Here is a 20,777-nt window from a genome sequence, read left to right on the forward strand (position 1 = left end):
CTACCCTCCAGTCTTCTGCCTTCCTCCCTTACTTTTCTCTTGCACAACGTTTTTTTTTTTTTTTTTTTTTTATTTAGTTTATATATATATATATATATATATAGATATATATGTGTGCGTGTGTGTGTATATACATATATTTATATATACACACACACGCATTCCCCACAGGTCTAAATCTAAAAACATCAAAATTACTGCCCGACCTATTTGGCCGTAGAACAAGTTATCAGCGAACAACCCTACGCTCTGTTAAAATTACAACCGTTGCTCAAGAAACAGTTATCATCTCATTCTCAAATCTGGTCCTAGCCACTGAAATCCCAGGAAAGTAAGTGGCAGGACCCGCCAGAGTACTCTAGCTACAGTGGTACACCCGGTCAGCCTCCCCGTGGCATGGTGTGGTAACGTCGGGTCCCACTAGGGGCTCGGCGGCTAATAGACCGGAGGAACAAAGGGCACAACACAATATACAGCACATGACCCCCACACACGTCAAATCTCTGGCCCCGATACAATGTACACCCGCGGAGATGGGAGAAATCCCAGGAGCCGTTAGACACTAACATACCTTATACCTTATACCTTATTATCTGTAGGTGCAGATAGTATGTGTTAAAAATAATGAAACTGTACTTTCAGTTGTGTCTCAACTGAAAGTACAGTTTCATTTAAGAATTGTTCCTTTATATCGTGTCATAGGTCTTTTTCTAAACTTCTGGTTATTATAGCATAAATGCCACAGAAAAGAATTTAGAAGGAAAGGCAGCCATTCTGTACCAGTTGTATGTGTATTCCAAGTGTCCAAATAAAGTCTTAAGCATATTATATAACTCTTGATTTTTTAAGGAATCCTTATGTGCTGTAATGTAATAACTAGATCGTATGTATAGCTTAGCTTAATTTTCAGCACTCACCTCATAGTAATGCGCTTAGCTGGTGGAGAGTTTTACCACATACTTTGTCTAATACTTTACAGGGATTATGGGTTTAAAATTAAGTTATGGGCTATAAAAAAAAATTTTTAAGAAAGGAAAGTGCACCTTCCATGGTTGCCTAATTAAATTAAATTAAATTAAATGAAGAGAAAAAAAAGGAAAATATAAGCTAATAATCGTGCACGAGCGACTTTCGAGATTCCTCGTCTTCAGTTAGCTATAGTGGGGGGGGGGGAGAGAGAGAGCGCGCTTGTGTTCCCGAAATGCATTTCAGTGCACGTGGAAACTTAATACGTGCTAAATTCCAAATGGGGGAGAAATTGGCAGGAATATTTTTGTTTAACACGTTGAGTGATGTATGGCGCTTAAACCATTCGATAACGAGGGCTTCGTTTTCAAGGATTTTGTAGCTAGAATTTAATTTAATTACTGTGATGGCTGAATCGATGAGTGGGTTGTGATTTTGAGATTGGACGTGTTGTGTTAGTTCTGTATTTGCTGAATTAGTTTTGAAGCTATTAAAGTGGTAGTATGCACGCCTGTTGGAAATTTTTGATGTCCCGAATTTTGCTGTTGTACTGCCTATGTAACATGCTTGGCAATCTGATTGGCATCTGATCAAATATATAATGTTGTTGTAATCTTGTGTCTCGTACTCGTGTGTTGTCTTGTATGAGTTGAATTTGGAACTTAATTGTTATAAGATGTGAATATTAATTTGATATCTGTATTTTTAAAAATCTGTGGAAGTCTTCTAGCATATTGTTGACGATATGGGAGCGCGATAAGGGCTTTATGTATCTTATTCTTGTTCACGTGGTTAATAATTTTGTTTGGGTTATTAGTGTTATTATGAACTTTGGTGATGGTTTCTTTTATTAGTTGTGATGGGTATTTTCTGTCGATGAATTTTTTGGTGAGGTATTGTAATTCTGCATATAGGTCTGTTTGTGTGTGGCTATATTTTACAGCGTTGTATATCTGGTTGTATAGAACTGCTTTTTTGATGTATAGAGGGTGTGAGTGGTAAAGTAAGAATTCTTACATTACCACGCTGTAAAATATAGCCACACACAAACAGACCTATCTGTAGAATTACAATACCTCACCAAAAAATTCATCGACAGAAAATACCCATCACAACTAATAAAAGAAACCATCACCAAAGTTCATAATAACACTAATAACCCAAACAAAATTATTAACCACGTGAACAAGAATAAGATACATAAACCCCTTATCGCGCTCCCTATCATCAACAATACGCTAGAAGACTTCAACAGATTTTTAAAAATACAGATATCTAATTAAATATTCACATCTTATAACAAATTAAGTTCCAAATTCAACTCATACAAGACAACACACGAGTACGAGACACAAGATTACAACAACATTATATATTTGATCAGATTGCCAAGCATGTTACATAGGCAGTACAACTGCAAAATATGGGACATCAAAAATTTTCAACACGCGTGCATACTACCACTTTAATAGCTTCAAAACTAATTCAGCAAATACAGAACTAACACAACACGTCCAGTCTCAAAATCACAACCCACTCATCGATTCAGCCATCACAGAAATTAAATTAAATTCTAGCTACAAAATCCTTGAAAACGAAGCCCTCGTTATCGAATGGTTTAAGCGCCATACATCACTCAACTTGTTAAACAAAAAGATTCCCGCCAATTTCTCCCCCATTTGGAATTTAGCACGTATTAAGTTTCCACGTGCACTGAAATGCATTTCGGGAACCCAACCCGTATATAACACAAGCGCGCTCTTCCCCCGCCTCCCCTATAGCTAACTGAAGACGAGGAATCTCGAAAGTCGCCTGTGCGCGATTATTAGCTTATATTTTCCTTTTTTTTTCTCTTAATTTAATTTAATTTAATTAGGCAACCATGGAAGGTGCACTTTCCTTTCTTAAAATTTTTTTTTTATAGCCCATAACTTAATTTTAAACCCATAATCCCTGTAAAGTATTAGAATCCTATAACCACTATGTATGTGGTAAAACTCTCCACCAGCTAAGCGGATTACTATGAGGTGAGTGCTGAAAATTAAGCTAAGCTATACATACGATCTAGCATATTATATGAGTAAATGATTCTATTTTATTGTTGGCTCTCGGGGATGAGCCCGAACTTCAATGTGGGCCCCATCTCCCCAAGGCTATTGTCCACCAGCCAATGTAAAACCCCTGGCATTGCTACTGTGAAGCGTCTATTGTATATACCATGTTTGTATACAATAAAAATTATATATATATATTTATATAAATAATCCTATGGCTGTATTTTAATATGAAGTGTGTATTTTGCCAGTGAAATTTAATTGTTAGTGCCGCATGGACTTCAAATAAACTTCCTGTTGTCCTCTTGCTTACAAGTGGATTTTACTATGGTTCAACACTTACACAAAGCTGCCAACTGCTCCATATTTTTGAAAGTGAACAGTTGGCAGCTTTGTGTAAGTGTTGAACCATAGTAAAATCTGCAGCATTCACAATTTCATTGGAATAAACTTTTGCCAATGTCAGAGCACAAACTTCTTATTAGCATTAGCATTAGTAGAGGCATACGATGCAAGAAAGCAAGATTTATGCAGCACGATTTATAATCATCCAGTAAATCCACAAAAGCCTTGCTTGTGTGTGAGTGACCAACCCACAAATTCCAATCAATATCTGGGAAATTTAAATCCCCCATTGTAAGACTCTCTGATTTACTGGCCCACTCTATTTTCCTGTACAGTTTTTTATTATACTCATCAGAGTCATTAGGCCTATAGTACACTCCTACTCTCAATTTTGAACTCCCAGTGCTTATGTCACACCAAACTGGCTTCACATCCTTGGATTTTGTGTGTTTCTTAACTAATAGCATAACCCCTCCTCCCTTCCTATCCTGTCTATCCTTTCTGTACATTTTGAGCATTACCTCAAATTCATCAAATTTATTTACCAAACTCCTGGCATTGGTGTACACGCAAGTACACATGCACCTGTTCCTATTCTTAGCTACCCTAAGACAACTCATGTATTTACTTGTGCTGCAATGACTCCTAGTAGTCTCTGAAATATCCTGCATCTTGTTTTCCATGCTGCTGCTCATTCCAATAGAAGCAGTGCAAGAATCACTTTCACCTCTGCCAGTGGCTACTGTTAATCTATTAGTCCTTGTATCCCCATCCCAACCTAGCAGTTTCCCGTCCCACCTAACACTGCCTCGATAGCATCAGCAGATATTCTTGCACCCTTTCTATTTAAGTGTGTTCCATCCCTGTAGAAGTAATCTCTCCTGTTAACAAGTACAGACCAGGCCGAAAAAAATTCTACCCCTTGAGCCTTGCACAATCTTTCCAGTGCCGAATTGATCGATAAGGCTCTTATCATATACTCCCTCCTATCGTGTCTGGGCAGAATTGCAGACACTTTCTAATTCAACCCTAATTCACGGCTTCTGTTCAACAGTGATCTGTACTTGTTAAGTAATTCTGCCAGTCTCCTACTCTTAATATCATTAGTGCCAACGTGTACAACTATATCACCTTTTGTGCCCTTAAAAGATGATATCCGCTCTACAACGTCATCAACCTTTGCTCCTATCAGACATACCCTGGTCCTGTTCCACCTATCCTTTTTACAAAGCATGTTCACCATTTCCCTGACAATAGAGTCACAAACAACTACTAGTTATACCTCAAATTTTCTACTTATTGAAAACAGAATGAAAATCAGAGACTAATTGTTATATCCAAAAGATTTGAGTTGTATAATAAACCTTTTACAAGAAAAGAATTGCATAATGCACTCTCTCCTACTAAAGTGAGCACAATTACATCTTGACGAAATTCATCCTAACTGCAGAAATGCTTCAATGAATCGTAAGTATAAAATTTGCTCCTACTACTGTGTAATTAGATCTTCACAGAGAAAAATTTTTCAGAGATCGATCTTTTAGCTGTTGTTGTGTCATTCCCAAAGTAAGGTATAGGGTCAAAATTCCAGTTAGCTGTGTTTTCAGTAGCTTCAAAAAGTAGCATATGCAAAGTCCTTGAAAGATTAATGAATGCATGACTAATTTGGTTTCTAGAAGAGAACAAACTTCTGACCCATATACAATTTTGTTGCAGATATAACAGGTCCATGTTAGATCAGAAAGAAGCCATATTGAACATGTATTTATTGAATCAGAATATTTGCAGCCTTCTTTTATATGGGGAAAAAAAAAGCATACAGTAGAGCAACCTTTCTCCAATGGGGGTCCGCCAAATGTTCAGAAGGGGTATCAAGTAATATGTATTTATTTATATATACAGCAATTAATGTAAGGATTGTGTTCCTCCCCAATTAATGTAAGGATTGTGTTCCATGGAATGCTATATAAGTCGAATTTTACCTAAGTCAGAATTTCCCTAAGTAAGCATTTAGGGAAATTTCGTACTCACAACTATGCGGGCTGAATTTGATAGAAGCAAAAAAGAGATGTTCGACAAACATGTAAATAGAATTATTCAATTTTTTTTATCTCATAAATTGTAAAAGTGTACAAAATTACAAAAATTTCAAAATTATAAAATTACAAAAAGAGAGAGGAGAAAGGGATAACGTCAACAAGTTTTACATTTCGAACATCATTGCCAGAATTAACTCTCCAGCTGATAAGCACGTTGTGGAGATTTATAAGGGGGGTTTTTTCCAACACATCACAAATTTTCTCTGCAGCTGCAGAATGAGCAATGGCCACTTCACCGCATCCTTTAATGTTTTGGAAACCAGAATGATGCTTGATCCTATTAAACCACTCGTTCCTTGCCATGAACTTGGCTTGTGGTTTGCCTTACTTATCGTTATCTCCATAAATACTTCTTGCTTGATTGGCCATTAGATTCAGGGGCACTTGCTTCTGAATCTGATTGTCCATCCTTATTATTAATAGCTTTTCCATCTTCGATATAGCACCTGAATGCTGTTTTGTGTTCACTGTTGTGGCGGACTGGCCCCAGCGTGAAATACGTTGATCTTTTAAAATGTTCTTTTATATGCACACTGTCCTTTAAAATAGTATTCACTGTTGAAGCAGCGAGACATAATTCCATGTAGTAGATACAAACTTTGTCCTGCTTCATACTTAATAATCATCTAATTTCTAAATCAATTTTGTTTTGTTTTCTAGCACTGCCAGCACTTGCACTTTCCATTGGTACCTTTCTCTTCATCATTATAATAAGTAATTAGGAATGAAGAGAAGATTCTGAAAATTTATTTATGTTTTTTATATGATTGAAGATTTCAGTGAAGCGGAACTCATTTCACCATAATACCGTAATGTAAAAACCCACAGAATTCCAGTTATTGGTATCATTGCAAATGCAGTAAGATCGAGTTTACTACCCATTTATAATTAGATGCACTAACAGAAAAGTTCAATAAACCATAAAGTGCAAATTGTTTTTATTGTTTTATGACCTCCAGAAATGTGTTTTAGAAAAATATCACAAAGGCATTCAAAATTGATTCTTATAACGATATGATAACGATGAAAGTGTAGTGCAATTTCCTTTATAAAAATGACCTTTTAGAGAGATAAATAGCTTAGTTATATAGCGAAATTTTCAGCTTTCAAGGTTCTGGAACAAATTACCAAAAAAAAAAAAAAAAAAAACAATGTGTTATTGAGTTCATATTATGATATTTTCACAATAACCTCCATTTATTCTTACTTGGTGCAAAATACATTTCCACTAATCTTATTGCCCTTCTCAGCACCCATTCCAACAGATCCACATCTTTCCTAAGATGAGACTTCAGGATCTGTATGCAGTACTCAAGATGTGGCCTAACATAGTGTAAAACTCTTAAACAGTATGATCCCGATGAACTGGATCAATCTGTCGAAGGGTACTTTTCCTTGCTTATTCGCACACCAGGGTCCATAATCTACCTTAGAACTTATATTAGTTCCCTATAAGTTTTTAGCAGGATGCAGCAATTAGCTTCACACAAAACTTCAGTTTCTTTATACATTTGATTCTTACTTGTCGCTAAGAAAATTTAATCTTCAATCCTTGGAATTTTGAGAAAGTGGGTTCGCATGAAATGTTCTATCCAGTTTTAGCTCTGGATCTGAATGAACATTTTTCTTATAAGAAAAATGGAAACACAGCGTCTTTTTCTGGTGACAGTCTCAATGCACTATTTATAGCCCATTTATGTTCTTTATATAATTTTATGGCTATCTCTTGATTATTCTCATATTTCATGAACAATTAAAAAATACCGACACAAAACAGCTCCCATAAACAGTTTCGAATTTGTGTCGGTATATTTTTCTAACAGCAAACAACATGCATACATTCCTCTGGTGTAAAATTCAAGAAAGGGATGACTCCACTTTGACCTGAAAAGTTCTATTTGATAAGAAATTCTTAATGAATTTTAGGAAATGTAGAAACCACAAAAAAACACACAATAGACCGGCATGCTCTACTGCAGTGGCTTCCAAACTACTCATATCTACGGACCTTTCAAAAAAAAAAAAAAAAAAAGTTTGCAGATCCTGGCAATATATACAGCCACCCCCTGACTTACGTAAGTTTTTACCGGCCGGTGCAAACTTAAAAATTCATTTCTGCAAATAGCAGCATCTGGAAACTAGGAGGCATTCGATTCAGGAGATCTGATTGAGATGTTTAGGGCTTTGAATGGATTGAGTGAGCTAAATACTGATGTTGTTATTCCTTTAACTCAGAATCAGGGAGAGTGTTACTCAGTAAACACAACTATATATTTATGCTCATTCATGTGTGCTAGTTAACTCTTACACTCAATTGGGCATATATTTAAATGCAGGAAAAATGGTTTCTGTATAGGTGTGTGCAGAAATATGCTTTGAACTAGTTGGTGTTCTTAGATCTGATGTTGTAGAGGTGGGCTGTTTTAATAAATTTAAGGAAGAACTAGGCAAATTATTAGTTTGGTTGGACAGGTGATGTGAAAAATGTTTATTTTATTTTATATTTTTTGCTTATGATTTATATGCTTGCCTTTCTGCTTCATTTGCCCCAACTAATACTAATCACAACCAACTACCCAAACACGATAGGAGGGAGTATAAGATGAGAGCCTTGTCGATCAATTCAGCCCTGGAAAGATTGTGCAAGGCTGAAAGGATAGAATTTTTTTCAGCCTGGTCTGTACTTGTTAACAGGAGATTGGTTGGTTGGTTGGTTTAGATTTTATTGGCGCATTAGCAACTTAGGCTATAATGCGCCGTTAACAGGAGAGACTACTTCTACAGGGATGGGATACACTTAAATAGAAAGGGTGCAAAAATATTTGCTGATGTTATTGAGGCAGTGTTAGGTGTGTCGGAAAACTGCTAGTTTGGGGTGAGGATACAAGGACTAATAGATTAACAGTAGCCACTGGCAGAGGTGAAAGTGATTCTTGCACTGCTTCTATTGGAATGAACCGCAGCTTGGAAAACAAGATGCAGTGTATTTCAGAGATTGCTGGGAGTCATTGCGGTACACGTAAACACATGGGTTGTGTTAGTGTAGCTAAGAATAGGGACAGGTTCGTGTATATTTGCATGTACACCAATGTTAGGAGTTTGGTAAATAAATTTGATGAATTTGAGGTATTGCTCAATACCTCAAAGGCAGATGTTGTTGGGATATCAGAGACGTGATGTCACACAGATATCAGGAATGCAGAACTGGAATTTGGGGAGTACAATGTGTACAGAAGGATAGACAGGATAGGAAGGGAGCAGGGGATTATGCTGTTAGGTAAGTTAAAAAACACAAAATCCAAGCAAGTGAAGCCAGTCAATATCGCTGGACAGTGCAGTGTCGAGTCAGTTTGGTGTGACATAAGCATTGGACGATCAAAACTGAGAGTAGGAGTGTGTTATAGGCCTAATGACTCTGATGAGTATAATAAGGAACTGTACAGGGAAATAGAGTGGGCCAGTAAATCAGAGAGTCTTATAATGGGGGATTTTAATTTCAGATATTGACTGGAATTTGTGGGTTGGTCACTCACACACTAGCAAGACTTTTGTGGATTTATTGGATGATTGTTTTCTCGATCAGCATGTTTGGGAGGCAACTAGAGGGAGTAATACTCCTGATCTGAATATCAGTAGTGATTCTTCATGCATTAAGAATCTGCAGATAAAGGAACCACTAGGTGGCAGTGATCACAGTGTGCTGAAGTGGGATTTCCTCAGAGATAACTACCATCAGGGTAAAGGGAAGGGTTTTTGTTTTCGTAAAGGTGACTACGATGGTCTGAGACAGTATTTAAATTCTATACAGTGGGACCAACTGATGATGTCACCAACAGCAAATTCAAAATGGGAAGCATTCGAAGAACTTATCTTGGAAGCTACTAGGCTTTACATACCAACTAAGAAATATTGTTAGCCCTAAATGGATGTCAGATGAACTAATGAGACATATGGCAGAGAAGAAAAATGCATGGGATACATATAAATTAACATGTGACACAGAAGCCTATGATAGATATAAGCTGGTCTGTAAGCAGGTCACAAAGGAGATTAGGCAGGCAAAGGCACATTATGAGAAATCATTGGCAAAGGATGCAAAGAAAAACAAAGTGTTCTTTACCAATGTAAACTCTAGAAGGAAAGGGATAAATCAGATTGGTCCACTGGATATTGATGGTTCAACTGTTGATGATTCTGCTCAGGTGGCTAACAAACTAAATGAGTATTTTGCATCTACATTCACCCATGAGGAGTTATTCAGGGAGGGGAATGCCACAGGTCAGTTGAACTCTGGCAGTGAGCTGGATGATTTTGTAATAACTGAGAGTAAAGTGGAGGAGAAATTGTTGAGAATAAACATTAAAAAAAAGCACCCAGGATGGATGGGATCTATCCAGTTATATTAAAGGGGGCAGCAAAGGAAGTAAGCAAACCCTTAGCCATAATTATGAGAGCTTCTTTGGACTCGAGAGAGGTATCCATGGACTGGAGATGTGCAACTGTGACCACAATTCACAAAGGAGGATCAAAGGGCGACACAAGTAATTATAGACCTGTTAGTTTGATTTCTGTTCCAGGAAAGTTAATGGAGGCACTAGTTAAAGAAGCACTGCAGGATCATCTAGAGAAGACTTAGTTATAGCTTGGACACAGCATGGTTTTGTTAAGAGAAAGTCTTGCCTGACCAATTTAATTGGATAATATGATGTGGTCACAAAGGAAATGGATGTAGGGAATAAGTTTGATATCATATATTTGGATCTTAGAAAGGCTTTTGATACTTTTGCACATGGAAGACTGCTGCACAAATTGGAGCAGTGTGGCATTGGAGGCAAATTGCTGCTGTGGGATGGTTGAGTGGGAGAAGACGGAGAGTGGTAATCAGTGGACACTGCTCATCGTAGACTAATGTTATTAGTGGAGTCCCTCAAGGTTCAGTATTAGGTCCATTGTTGTTTTTTGAATTTATAAATAGTAGTAGTAGTAGTAGTAGTGGCACTTGATGCAAGAAAGCAAGTGTAGGAGCTTATGCAGCATCAGCCAAAAAAAAAAAAAAAAAAAATCACACCATACCCTCCAAATGCCTGTCCAGTTCCTCCTTAAATTTATTTAACCTATCAACTTCCACAACGACAGATGGAAGTTTGTTCCAGCAATTAACCACCCGCTGGCTAAAGGCAAATTTCCGCACATCTATTCTACATCTATCCTTTCTTAATTTGAACTTATGTCCCCGTAGGTTCGTATTCTGAACAAGTGGGAGGATCCCATCAGAATTCAGCGTGCTCAACCCATTCAAGGCCTTATAGACCTCAATCAGATCACAGCGCAGGTGCCTAGTCTCCAGCCACTGCAATTTGCAGAACTTAAGCCTCTCTTGGTAAGAGGATCCCTTCATTCCCCTCACCAATCGTGTTGCTCTTCTCTGTACACGCTCAAGCAAATCTACAACCTTCCTAAAATGAGGCCTCCAGACCTGTACGCAGTACTCAAGGCGTGGCCTGACCGTTGCCTTATACAGAGGGACAATCACCTCCTTTTCCCTGCTAGCAAAATTCCTATATATCATTGACAAAACCCCATGACCTGCCCTAGCAGCCTGTCTGCATTGCTCAGAAAACTTCATATCAGACTGGACAATTATTCCCAGGTCTTTTTCATTTTCTACCACCTTAAGTGTAGTACCACACAGTTGGTACGTTTCTCTGGGGTTACTTCTACCCATATGCAGTACTTTGCATTTGTCAAGGTTAAACTTCAGTTGCCACTTCTTAGCCCATCTGCCCAAATTATCTAGATCCTGTTGCAGTAGCACACTGCCATGACTGTCATTAACAACCCTGCCAACCTTCGTGTCATCTGCAAACTTCGACATTAAGCTTGATATACCTTCATCAATATCATTGATAAATATACAAAACAACAGTGGACCCAACACCGAACCCTGTGGGACTCCACTAATAACATTAGTCCACGAAGAGCAGCACCCATTGATTACCACCCTCTGTCTTCTCCCACTTAACCATCCTTTTATCCATTGTAGCAACTTACCCTTAATACCATTCTGCTCCAATTTGTACAGTAGTCTTCCATGCGCAACAGTGTCAAAAGCTTTCCTGAAATCCAAGTATATGATATCAAAATTATTTTTTGCATCCAGTTCCTTTGTGACCACATCATAATAACCAATCAAATTTGTCAGACAAGACTTTCCCTTAACAAACCCATGCTGTGTCTGAATTATTGCTGCAGTCTTGTCTAGATGATCCTGCAATGCATCTTTAACCAGTGACTCCATTATTTTACCTGGAACAGAAGTTAAACTAACTGGTCTGTAATTACTCGTGTCACCCTTCGAACCTCCTTTGTGAATTGGGGATACATTTGCACATCTCCTGTCCGTGGGAACCTCCCCTGAATCCAAGGATGCTCTCATAATTATGGCTAAGGGTTTGCTTAGTTGCTTTGCCGCCTCCTTTAATATAACTGGATAGATCCCATCCACCTCAGGTGCCTTTCTTATGTTTAACTTCAACAATTTCTCCTCCACTTTGCTCTCAGTTATTACAAAATCATTAAGCACACTGCTACAATTTGATAACCTTTTTCCATTTTCAAACTGTAATAATTCCTCACGTGTGAATGTAGATGCAAAATACTCATTCAGTTTGTTTGCTATCTGAGCAGGATCATCAACAGTCAAACCATCGATGTCAAGTGGACCAATTATATTCATTCCCTTCCTTTTAGAGTTTATATAAGTAAAGAAATCCTTGCTGTTTTTCTTAGCATCTTTTGCCAAAGATTTCTCGTAATCCGCCTTTGCCTGCCGAACCTCCTTTGTGACCTGATTACAGACTAGCTTATATCTGCTACAGGCTTCTGCGTCGCCTGATAATTTATATGCATCCCATGCATTTTTCTTCTCTGTCACGAGTCTCATTAGTTCATTTGATAACCATTTAGGCCTAAACCTTGAACAATATTTCTTCATCGTTATGAAAAGTCTAGTAGCTTCCACGATTAATTCCTTGAATGCTTCCCACTTAGAATTTACTGTTTGTAACATCGTCAGTTGATCCCACTGTACAGAATTTAAAAACTGTCTGAGACCAGTGTACTCCCCTTTACGGAAGCAAAAACCCTTTCCTTTACCCCTGACGGTAGTTACCTCTTTGAGTAAATCCCACTTCAGCACACTGTGATCACTGCCACCTAGTGGTTCCTTTATCTGCAAATTCTTAATACACGAATGATCACTGCTGATAACCAGATCAAGAGTATTACTTTCTCTGGTTGCCTCTCGAACATGCTGCTGCAGAAAACAATCATCCAATAAATCCACAAAAGTCTGACTAGCGTGTTAGTGACCAACCCACAAGTTTCAGTCAATATCTGGGAAGTTAAAATCCCCCATTATAAGACATTCTGATTTACTGGCCCACTCTATTTCTCTGTACAATTGTTCATTGTACTCATTCGAGTCATTAGGCCTGTAACACACTCCTACTCTTATTTTTGCTTTTGCAGTGCTTATGTCACACCAAACTGACTCAACTGTGCACTGTCCATCTCTATCAACTGGATGCACTTTTTTTGATTTTATGTTTTTCTTAATTAACAGCATAACACCTCCTCCCTTTCTGTCCTGTCTATCCTTTCTGTACACATTGTACTCCCCAAATTCCAGTTCTGCATTCCTTATATCTTTGTGACACCACGTCTCTGCTATCCCAACAATATCCGCCTTTGATGTCTTGACCAACACTTCAAATTCATCAAATTTATTTACTATACTTCTAGCATTGGTATACATACAAGCATACATGCTCCTATGCCTATTCCTTGTTACCCTAACACATCCCATATACCCAACTATTCCAGGATGACTGCCATCCGTCCCTGAAACCCCCAACACCCCTCGCTCCAGGTCGCTTCTTATTCTAATAGAAGTTGTGCAAGAATCACCTTCACCTCTGCCTGCGGTTACTGTTAAACTATTAGTCTTTGTATCCCCCAAGCTAGCAGTTTTCCGACCCACCTAACACTGCCTCGATAGCATCAGCAAATATTCTTGCACCCTTTCTATTTAAGTGTATCCCATCCCTGTAGAAGCAATCTCTCCTGTTAACAAGTACAGTCCAGGCTGAAAAGAATTCTACCCCTTGAGCCTTGCACAGTCTTTCCAGGGCCGAATTGATCGACAAGGCTCTCATCATATACTCCCTCCTATCGTGTCTGGGCAGAATTGCAGACACTTTCAAATTCAACCCTAATTCTCGGCTTTTTTTCAACAGTGACCTGTACTTGTTGAGTAATTCTGCCGGTCTCCTACTCTTAATATCATTAGTGCCAACGTGTACAACTATATCACCTTTTGTGCCCTTGAAAGATGATATCCGCTCTACAACGTCATCAACCTTTGCCCCTGGCAGACATACCCTGGTCCTGTTCCACCTATCCTTTTTACATAGCATGTTCCCCGTTTCCCTGACAATAGAGTCACCAACAACTAATAGTTCCTGTGGGACCAGCGCATTCTGCCTTGGGGTTTGCCGCTGTGTTGCGCGATGACCAAGTGCAAGCTCTGGCGTTGATGTGGGCAGCTGAGAGCTTGATGGGCCCCTCAATTTATTTCCTTCGAGGGCATCCACCCTGTCCTTCAAACTCTCATATAGGCCCATAACAACGCTGAGTTGTCGCCTGATTTCCTTACACTCCTTACATCGCGCACACACAAAGACATCCCCCATGGCAATATCATGTTCCGTTCCAGAGAGTTCGGCAAACATTTCACAAGTTGCACATTTTTTTAGGCTGTGACGCGTTGGAGAATCGTCCCCCTCAGTTCTCCCCCGAGTCACAACACTCCTGCCACTTTGTGCCCGTTGCTTTGCTGCTCTAGTTCGGGGCATGGTAGTTTAAATTAATAAAATCAATAAATTAAATGTCAGTAGTATTTGAATAGAAACTATGAAATAGAAACAGTGAAGCGTATTACTATATAATTATGCGTTAGAGCTACCTAGCTACCTCAATTAAAAAATTTGAATTCCCTACAAAAACTTTGAATTCCCTATATACAAAAACAATGGCTATAAAAATCGAACAAAAATAACGGTTTTACCTATCGTAAGTAAAATCCACAAAAACTCTTTATCTAAATTAAAATAAAAATAACCAGCGTAACTATATGACTACGTATTAAGTACAATATAAAACAACAATCATGTAAATAAAAGGCAAACACTTATCGTTTTTGCGGAGCCTGTAACTGACAGCTGTAAATGATATTGATGATGGTATATCAAGCTTAATGTCCAAGTTTGCAGATGATACAATGGTTGGCAGGGTTGTTAAGGACACTAATGATAGTACGCTGCTGCAACAGGATCTAGAAAAGTTGAGCAGATGTACTGAGAGGTGGCAAATGGAGTTTAACATTGACAAATGTAAAGTACTACACATGGGAAGCAGTAACCCCAGAGTGACATATCAACTCTGTGGTACTACACTGACAGTGGTAGAAAACGAAAAGGACCTGGGGGTAATTGTGCAGGCAGATATGCAGTTTCCTGAGCAGTGCAGACAGTCTGCAAGAGTAGCTCATAGTGTCTTGTCAATGATATACAGGAATTTCTCTAGCAGGGATAAGGATTTGATTAACCCCTTGTATAACGCACTGGTCAGGCCACACCTTGAGTGCTGTATACAGGTCTGGAGGCCTCATTTTAAAAAGAATGTAGAGCTGTTTGAATGAGTACAGAGAAGGGCAATAAGATTAGTTAATGGAACAAATAGGTGCTCCTACGAAGAAAGGCTTAAGTTTTACAAATTACAGTGTCTGGAGACTAGGCACCTGAGAGGTGATCTGATTGAGGTGTGTAAAGCCTTGAATGGTTTGAGCATGCTGAGTGCTGATGGGATTATTCCTCTTGCTCAGAGTAATCACCTGAGAGGGCATAAATTCAAATTGAGGAAAGACAGATGTACAGAAGTTTTGCTTTAACCAGCGGGTAGTTGGTTGGTGAACAGACTTCCATCCTTTGTTGTGGAAGTTGATAGCCTAAATAAATTTGGAACGAATGGAGGGGTGAAATGGGAACGGGTTTTTTTTTTTTTTTTTATCTTACTGATGCTGCATAAGCTTGCTTTCTTGCATCATATGCCTCTACTAATGCTAACTAAATAATGCATGAATATATTGTACACTGGCTATTGTGGTGGCATGGGAACATTACTACTCCCAAAACTAAACATATAAAAGAAGCTCTCTGTTCATAACAAAGTAATAAATAAATAACTAGAAATAAATCATCATTACATTCATGTGTTGATCAAGTTGGTGGGTGAGAATATTACTTTCACTAAACAAGTTTCTATAATAGTATCCGGATCCCTCATTTCAATCAGGTCAAGAATATTCTTGACTCTTGTACTTTTCCTTTTTATCACATTGTATTCTTAATTTAATGATTATTTGACATTAAAATTATTTGACATTGTTTTCTCAATTTCAATTTCTGTTCAAGCATAAACCTTAAAAGATTAATTAAATTTTTAAAGCTGACAAATAAACAAATCTTTTATATTTCATTGTCACAAATTTTATATTACTGAACAGGACTGTAGCTTTTGTAAATCCATTTTCAGCGTTGGTTACGGCAAGCAATGTTTGAAAGTGGAACCTCAGACACAAAATGTAATTGCAGCATTGAAGGAAGTGCAATGAATAACAGACAGTGCTCACCACCACATGGTAGTATTAGTCCTACTTCTCGTAGTGACACAAGTAGTCCATGTATATCACCACCAGAAGGTAAGTTGTTTCATACATGTGCTTATTGTAAAAGTTCTAATGCTAATTAACTAACAACAAATAGATTTAGTTGCACAAAGCAGTGTCTTTGATTGAATAACTCTATTCCAGTAGGTACCTGTGTATAGGTTTTCTTTATGGTTTAGCCCTTGGTATTTTTCTTGTGCTTTCAGTAAGTTCCCCTCTGTCTTTAAACTGTTTTATCACTTATGCCAACATACCGAAGGCCCAATCATCAGGGCATAGTCGTTAAATTTTGCGTATTGTATTTGTGGTTTGCTCCTTTTGTTGAAAAACAAGAGTTTCCGGGAGTAAAAAAAAAAAAAAAAAACTGCATAGCCACTAACTAGCTTGTAGATTCTAAAGCAGTCAGAATCATTAGAGACAATATCATGTCTCTAAAGTAAATAGCCATACCACAGAAATTGTGTTTCATCAGATATTCAGTGATAGATTTAAGGCATTATAGAACACAGATTACTCTCAGATGCCCTTTCTCCAATAATAGTCATCTTTTATTCTCCAATAAAAATAATAGTCAATAATTTAAAGGTGAAAAGTACAAACTAAAATAAGCAAAAAAGTCCCAGTGAACATCAAGCTGCAAATGAACCGTTTTCGAGATAATGCACATTTTCTGTTAAGATCCACCACTGACTATGGGAGCACTCTGGGAGTGTAGTCTGTATTGCTGAGACCTTGTACTTGCTGAATATGGTAGGGTAATTGGCGATGTAAAGTTCCCTACACACTGCTATGACTCAGTACACGCTCTTTCAGGCAACCCGCTTTGTCGAAATTCCTGGATTTTGTTCTATTCTTTCTAACACCTTTCCTCAACATCAGATGTTATGCTCTGGGCCTACCTGTAAAGTGCCCATGTTCTCTAAGGCATTGATGTACCCCGATGAATATGCACCTGTTGGGCTGCAGACAAACAAGCATGTAGCCTCGAGTACAAACGTGCAGCCTCGAGTGCACTGCCGTTGGCTTTATCATACATGAAGTGCAAGTCCGCATACTCTTCGTTGCTATAACCTCTTTCTATGTTGACTATCCTTTGATAACTACTAGTATTCCTGCTACGTCTTAGAGCATTGAGAAAGTGGAAAGGGAGAGAATGAGCATAACCTAAACAAACAAGTCAGTGGGTGATCCCAACTAGAAATGCGCAATATCTCGAAAACCATTCACTTAAGGACCCATGTTTACTAGGCTTTTTTTGCATATTGTAGTCTGTACAGTTCAAATTATACTGTGTTGGGGCAAGGTAGTCCCAACGCAGTGTAATTTATTTAGGTAAAAATAAGTATCGAGTTGGAATAAAAATGGTTAATATAAATATGTAGAATTTAGTGTAAGATTTAATTTTGTATAGAGAGGAAATCAATGTATTTTAAAAATAGATTTGGAAAAAGCAATTGATAAAAGGGTGAGGTATTAAATTGAGGATGGGGTAGGGAAAAAGGAGTATTTTAAATAAAATAAAGACAAAAAATAACAATAGAAGTAGAATAGTAGGAACGTTCATTTCACCCTCATATTACATTAATAGTGAACGGAAAGAACTTTAGACAGCAGAAAGATAAAGCATAGAAAAATGTTATTAAATAACACTAAGCTTGCTGGAGTTGTGAAACTCAATCTTGTAGTAAGTACTCTGGAATTTGTAAGCATTAGTATAAAAGGAAGCTATACCAAATGCTTGTATCGAAAGGAAAAATATGTGTGTCGAAACATGCCGAGAAACGAATATAAAAAGAAAGTATGATAAGACAGTGAAAGTGTATGATACCTGGAGTATTTCAAGAAATGCGAAGCGAGAATGGCTGGAAAAATAAAGGTGAGGAGCTAAATTGCACAAATTAAGTAGAGTAGATGAATTTTTTTTTATTTTTTTTATGAAAACCCCAAACACAAGAGGCATTAAAACCTATAGTACTTAGTACAGTGCATGGGTTGAAGGTTGAGAAGACGAGAGAAGTTATTTCTTGACATTGGACTTGAACTTCTGTAGACTGATTTTCAGGAAATACGTATGAAGGAAGGTTGTTCCAGAAAACGGCAGTTGAATGAATAAATGAGGAAGACAAAACGTTGGTTCTGTGAGTTTGAAGTTAGACGATAAATGGATGTTGGCTGGTGGCGGCACATGTTCACACTGTTTTGAAAGAGATAACGGGAATTATAGAAGCCAATTCAGAAGAAAGTTGCCCATGGAAGTATCTGTAGAAAAGGCATGCAGCAGAAACAGTATGTGTATGCGTACTGTTTATGCTATGTTTCTGTACTACACAGCGAGTGGAGAGACTGTTAGAGATGAGTCATTAATTAACCTAATTGCCTTCTGAATGGAATCTAGAAGCCTGAGTTTTGGGGCCACCACCCCAGATGTCGGAACAATATTCCATGGTAGGGCGGATTTGCGATTTGTACAGAGTGAACAGCTGTTTTGAAGAAAAGTAATGCCGAGAGCAAAAGAGAAAACCACCTTTTTTAGATGCAGAGAAAGCAATACAGTAGGCTCTCGATTTTCCGGGATAGATGGTAAAAAAAAAATTCCCGGATAGTCGATTTCCCGATTAATCCAAAAATACAGTAATGCCCGACATACATAAGAGATACATTCCAGGACTTTTATGTAAGTAGAGTTTTAACTTGGGAATGACTAATAAAATATTGCTACTATATCCCTGATATGCCAAAATTACAAAACCCACATAATATCCTCAGAAGAATGAAGAAATACAGTTATATATTTTTAATTAGTTCAATTAAAAACTTTATCTGGCGACAGCGTTGAAGTGGCCAGAGTGGCACATAAGAAAAGAAAACATAAAAGGAAAAAAAAACACATGTTATTATACTGTAAAAACTAACGCATATTTTGTAGCCTTGGTTATTACAGTTGACTTCATTGGTGCCGATCGCTTCACCGCTTCTCATATTCTGTGTTACTCCTTTATTGTGTTCACCGTTGCCACTGACAAATCTGAATTCTGTGCTATACTTGTTGATGTTTGGCATTTTCATACATCCTTCTTATTTTAATTTTCTAAACCAACTCGATCACGTTCCTTTTGTTGTTTGTTTGTTATTTGGTTTTTAGGAACATTAGCAACTAAGGCCATATTGCTCCGGGAATATGCAGTGGTCATTCCCTGACCTTTCTGCATCCTCCGTATTTGGTGGTCATGGGCTCAAACCCCAGTCTAATCAAGAAGTGTGTGCTACACACTTCTGCTCCTGCCCACTTTGGCTATAGAGGCACCCCTTTTCTTGATAGATTTACTAGTACCGCTGTCACTTATTCTCTTAGTCAGCACCTTGATAACAGTAAAAATTTTCTGGAAAGAACTTCACACGGTTAAGGCGAAATCTCACTATTATCACCCCATGCAAAGTCACATTTTACTAAAGCACATTTCCAGAGGTCACTGAAAAACCATAAAACAATAAAAACAATTTGCACTTTCTGGGTTATTGGGCTTTTCTGTTAATGCAATTTATAAATGGGTAGTAAACTCGATCTTATGGCATTTGCGATAATATCGATAACTGGAATTCTGTGGGTTTTTACATTATTATAGTGAAATGTGTGTCTTCTTCACTAAAATATTCAGTCATATAAAAAAATTATATATATATATATATATATATAAATAATGTCACATAAGTCCGAAACTTCGTAAGTCAGTGACTTACTGTATCAAAAACTGTTCAGCAACCTATGTAAAAAGTATAGCGATAGATAAAAAAACGAAAACACTTACCACGCACTACTGGCGTGTCCAATATGATGCTTCCCTTTATTTTTTTACAATGACGCGTATGGGTTTGGTCACCGGCAGTATAATGGTTCTTTAGAGATATAACGGATGCACCATTTTCAAACTTTTGAATAATTTCAAGGGTTTGTTCAATTGAAATTTTCTGAACCAACTCGATCGCTTTCCTTTTCTTGATAGATTTACTAGTACCGCTGTCACTTATTCTCTTGAAAATAAGTGACACTTGCGTTTGCCCATCATTTTCGCAATTTCTAAACAAAAAAAAGCATAGTTACTGTAATAAAAAAAATTCCGACATCCCTGACATAAATAACGAAACAAAATTTGCCCTTTTGTGGTGCAACGGAACACAACAATCAACAACGCACTAAAACAAACTAAACATTTGGTCTCTTTTTTGTGCAGGTGTGAAGAAAGCGGGGGTTGCAAGATAATAGGTACAATAATCTCCCAATGACGACTTATAACACTGCTTCTTCTTGCTTATTTATGACTTACAAAACATCTCTTTATCCCTTTATATTTATTATTTGAATTTTATGTAAGATTTCGGGTCGATTTTTATTATTTTTATTTTTTTTTATTTGGAGTCTTGAAGTGTCCCGGTTAATCTGATCCTGGTAAATTGAGAATCTGCTGTATTTGTAATGTGCTTGTGCCAATAGAGATTAGAAGTCAGGGTAATCCCGAAAAAGAGATATAT

At 37.7% G+C, this 20,777-nt stretch overlaps 1 protein-coding gene across 3 annotated transcripts in view; it reads left to right on the forward strand.

The window, feature by feature from the left end:
- LOC150090468 (uncharacterized) overlaps positions 1–20,777 on the forward strand; it is a 678,730-nt gene that overhangs the window by 518,078 nt on the left and 139,875 nt on the right. For all 3 annotated transcript variants that reach the window (XM_090389911.1, XM_090389910.1, XM_090389909.1), the window contains exon 19: positions 16,118–16,283. In XM_090389911.1, coding sequence (XP_090246037.1) covers positions 16,118–16,283 — 166 coding nt within the window. The remainder of the gene's footprint in view (positions 1–16,117; positions 16,284–20,777) is intronic.

This window comes from Mastigoproctus giganteus, chromosome 2, assembly GCF_048544385.1.
Source record: "Mastigoproctus giganteus isolate SK-2022 chromosome 2, ASM4854438v1, whole genome shotgun sequence".
Classification (NCBI taxonomy): Eukaryota; Metazoa; Arthropoda; class Arachnida; order Uropygi; family Thelyphonidae; genus Mastigoproctus; species Mastigoproctus giganteus.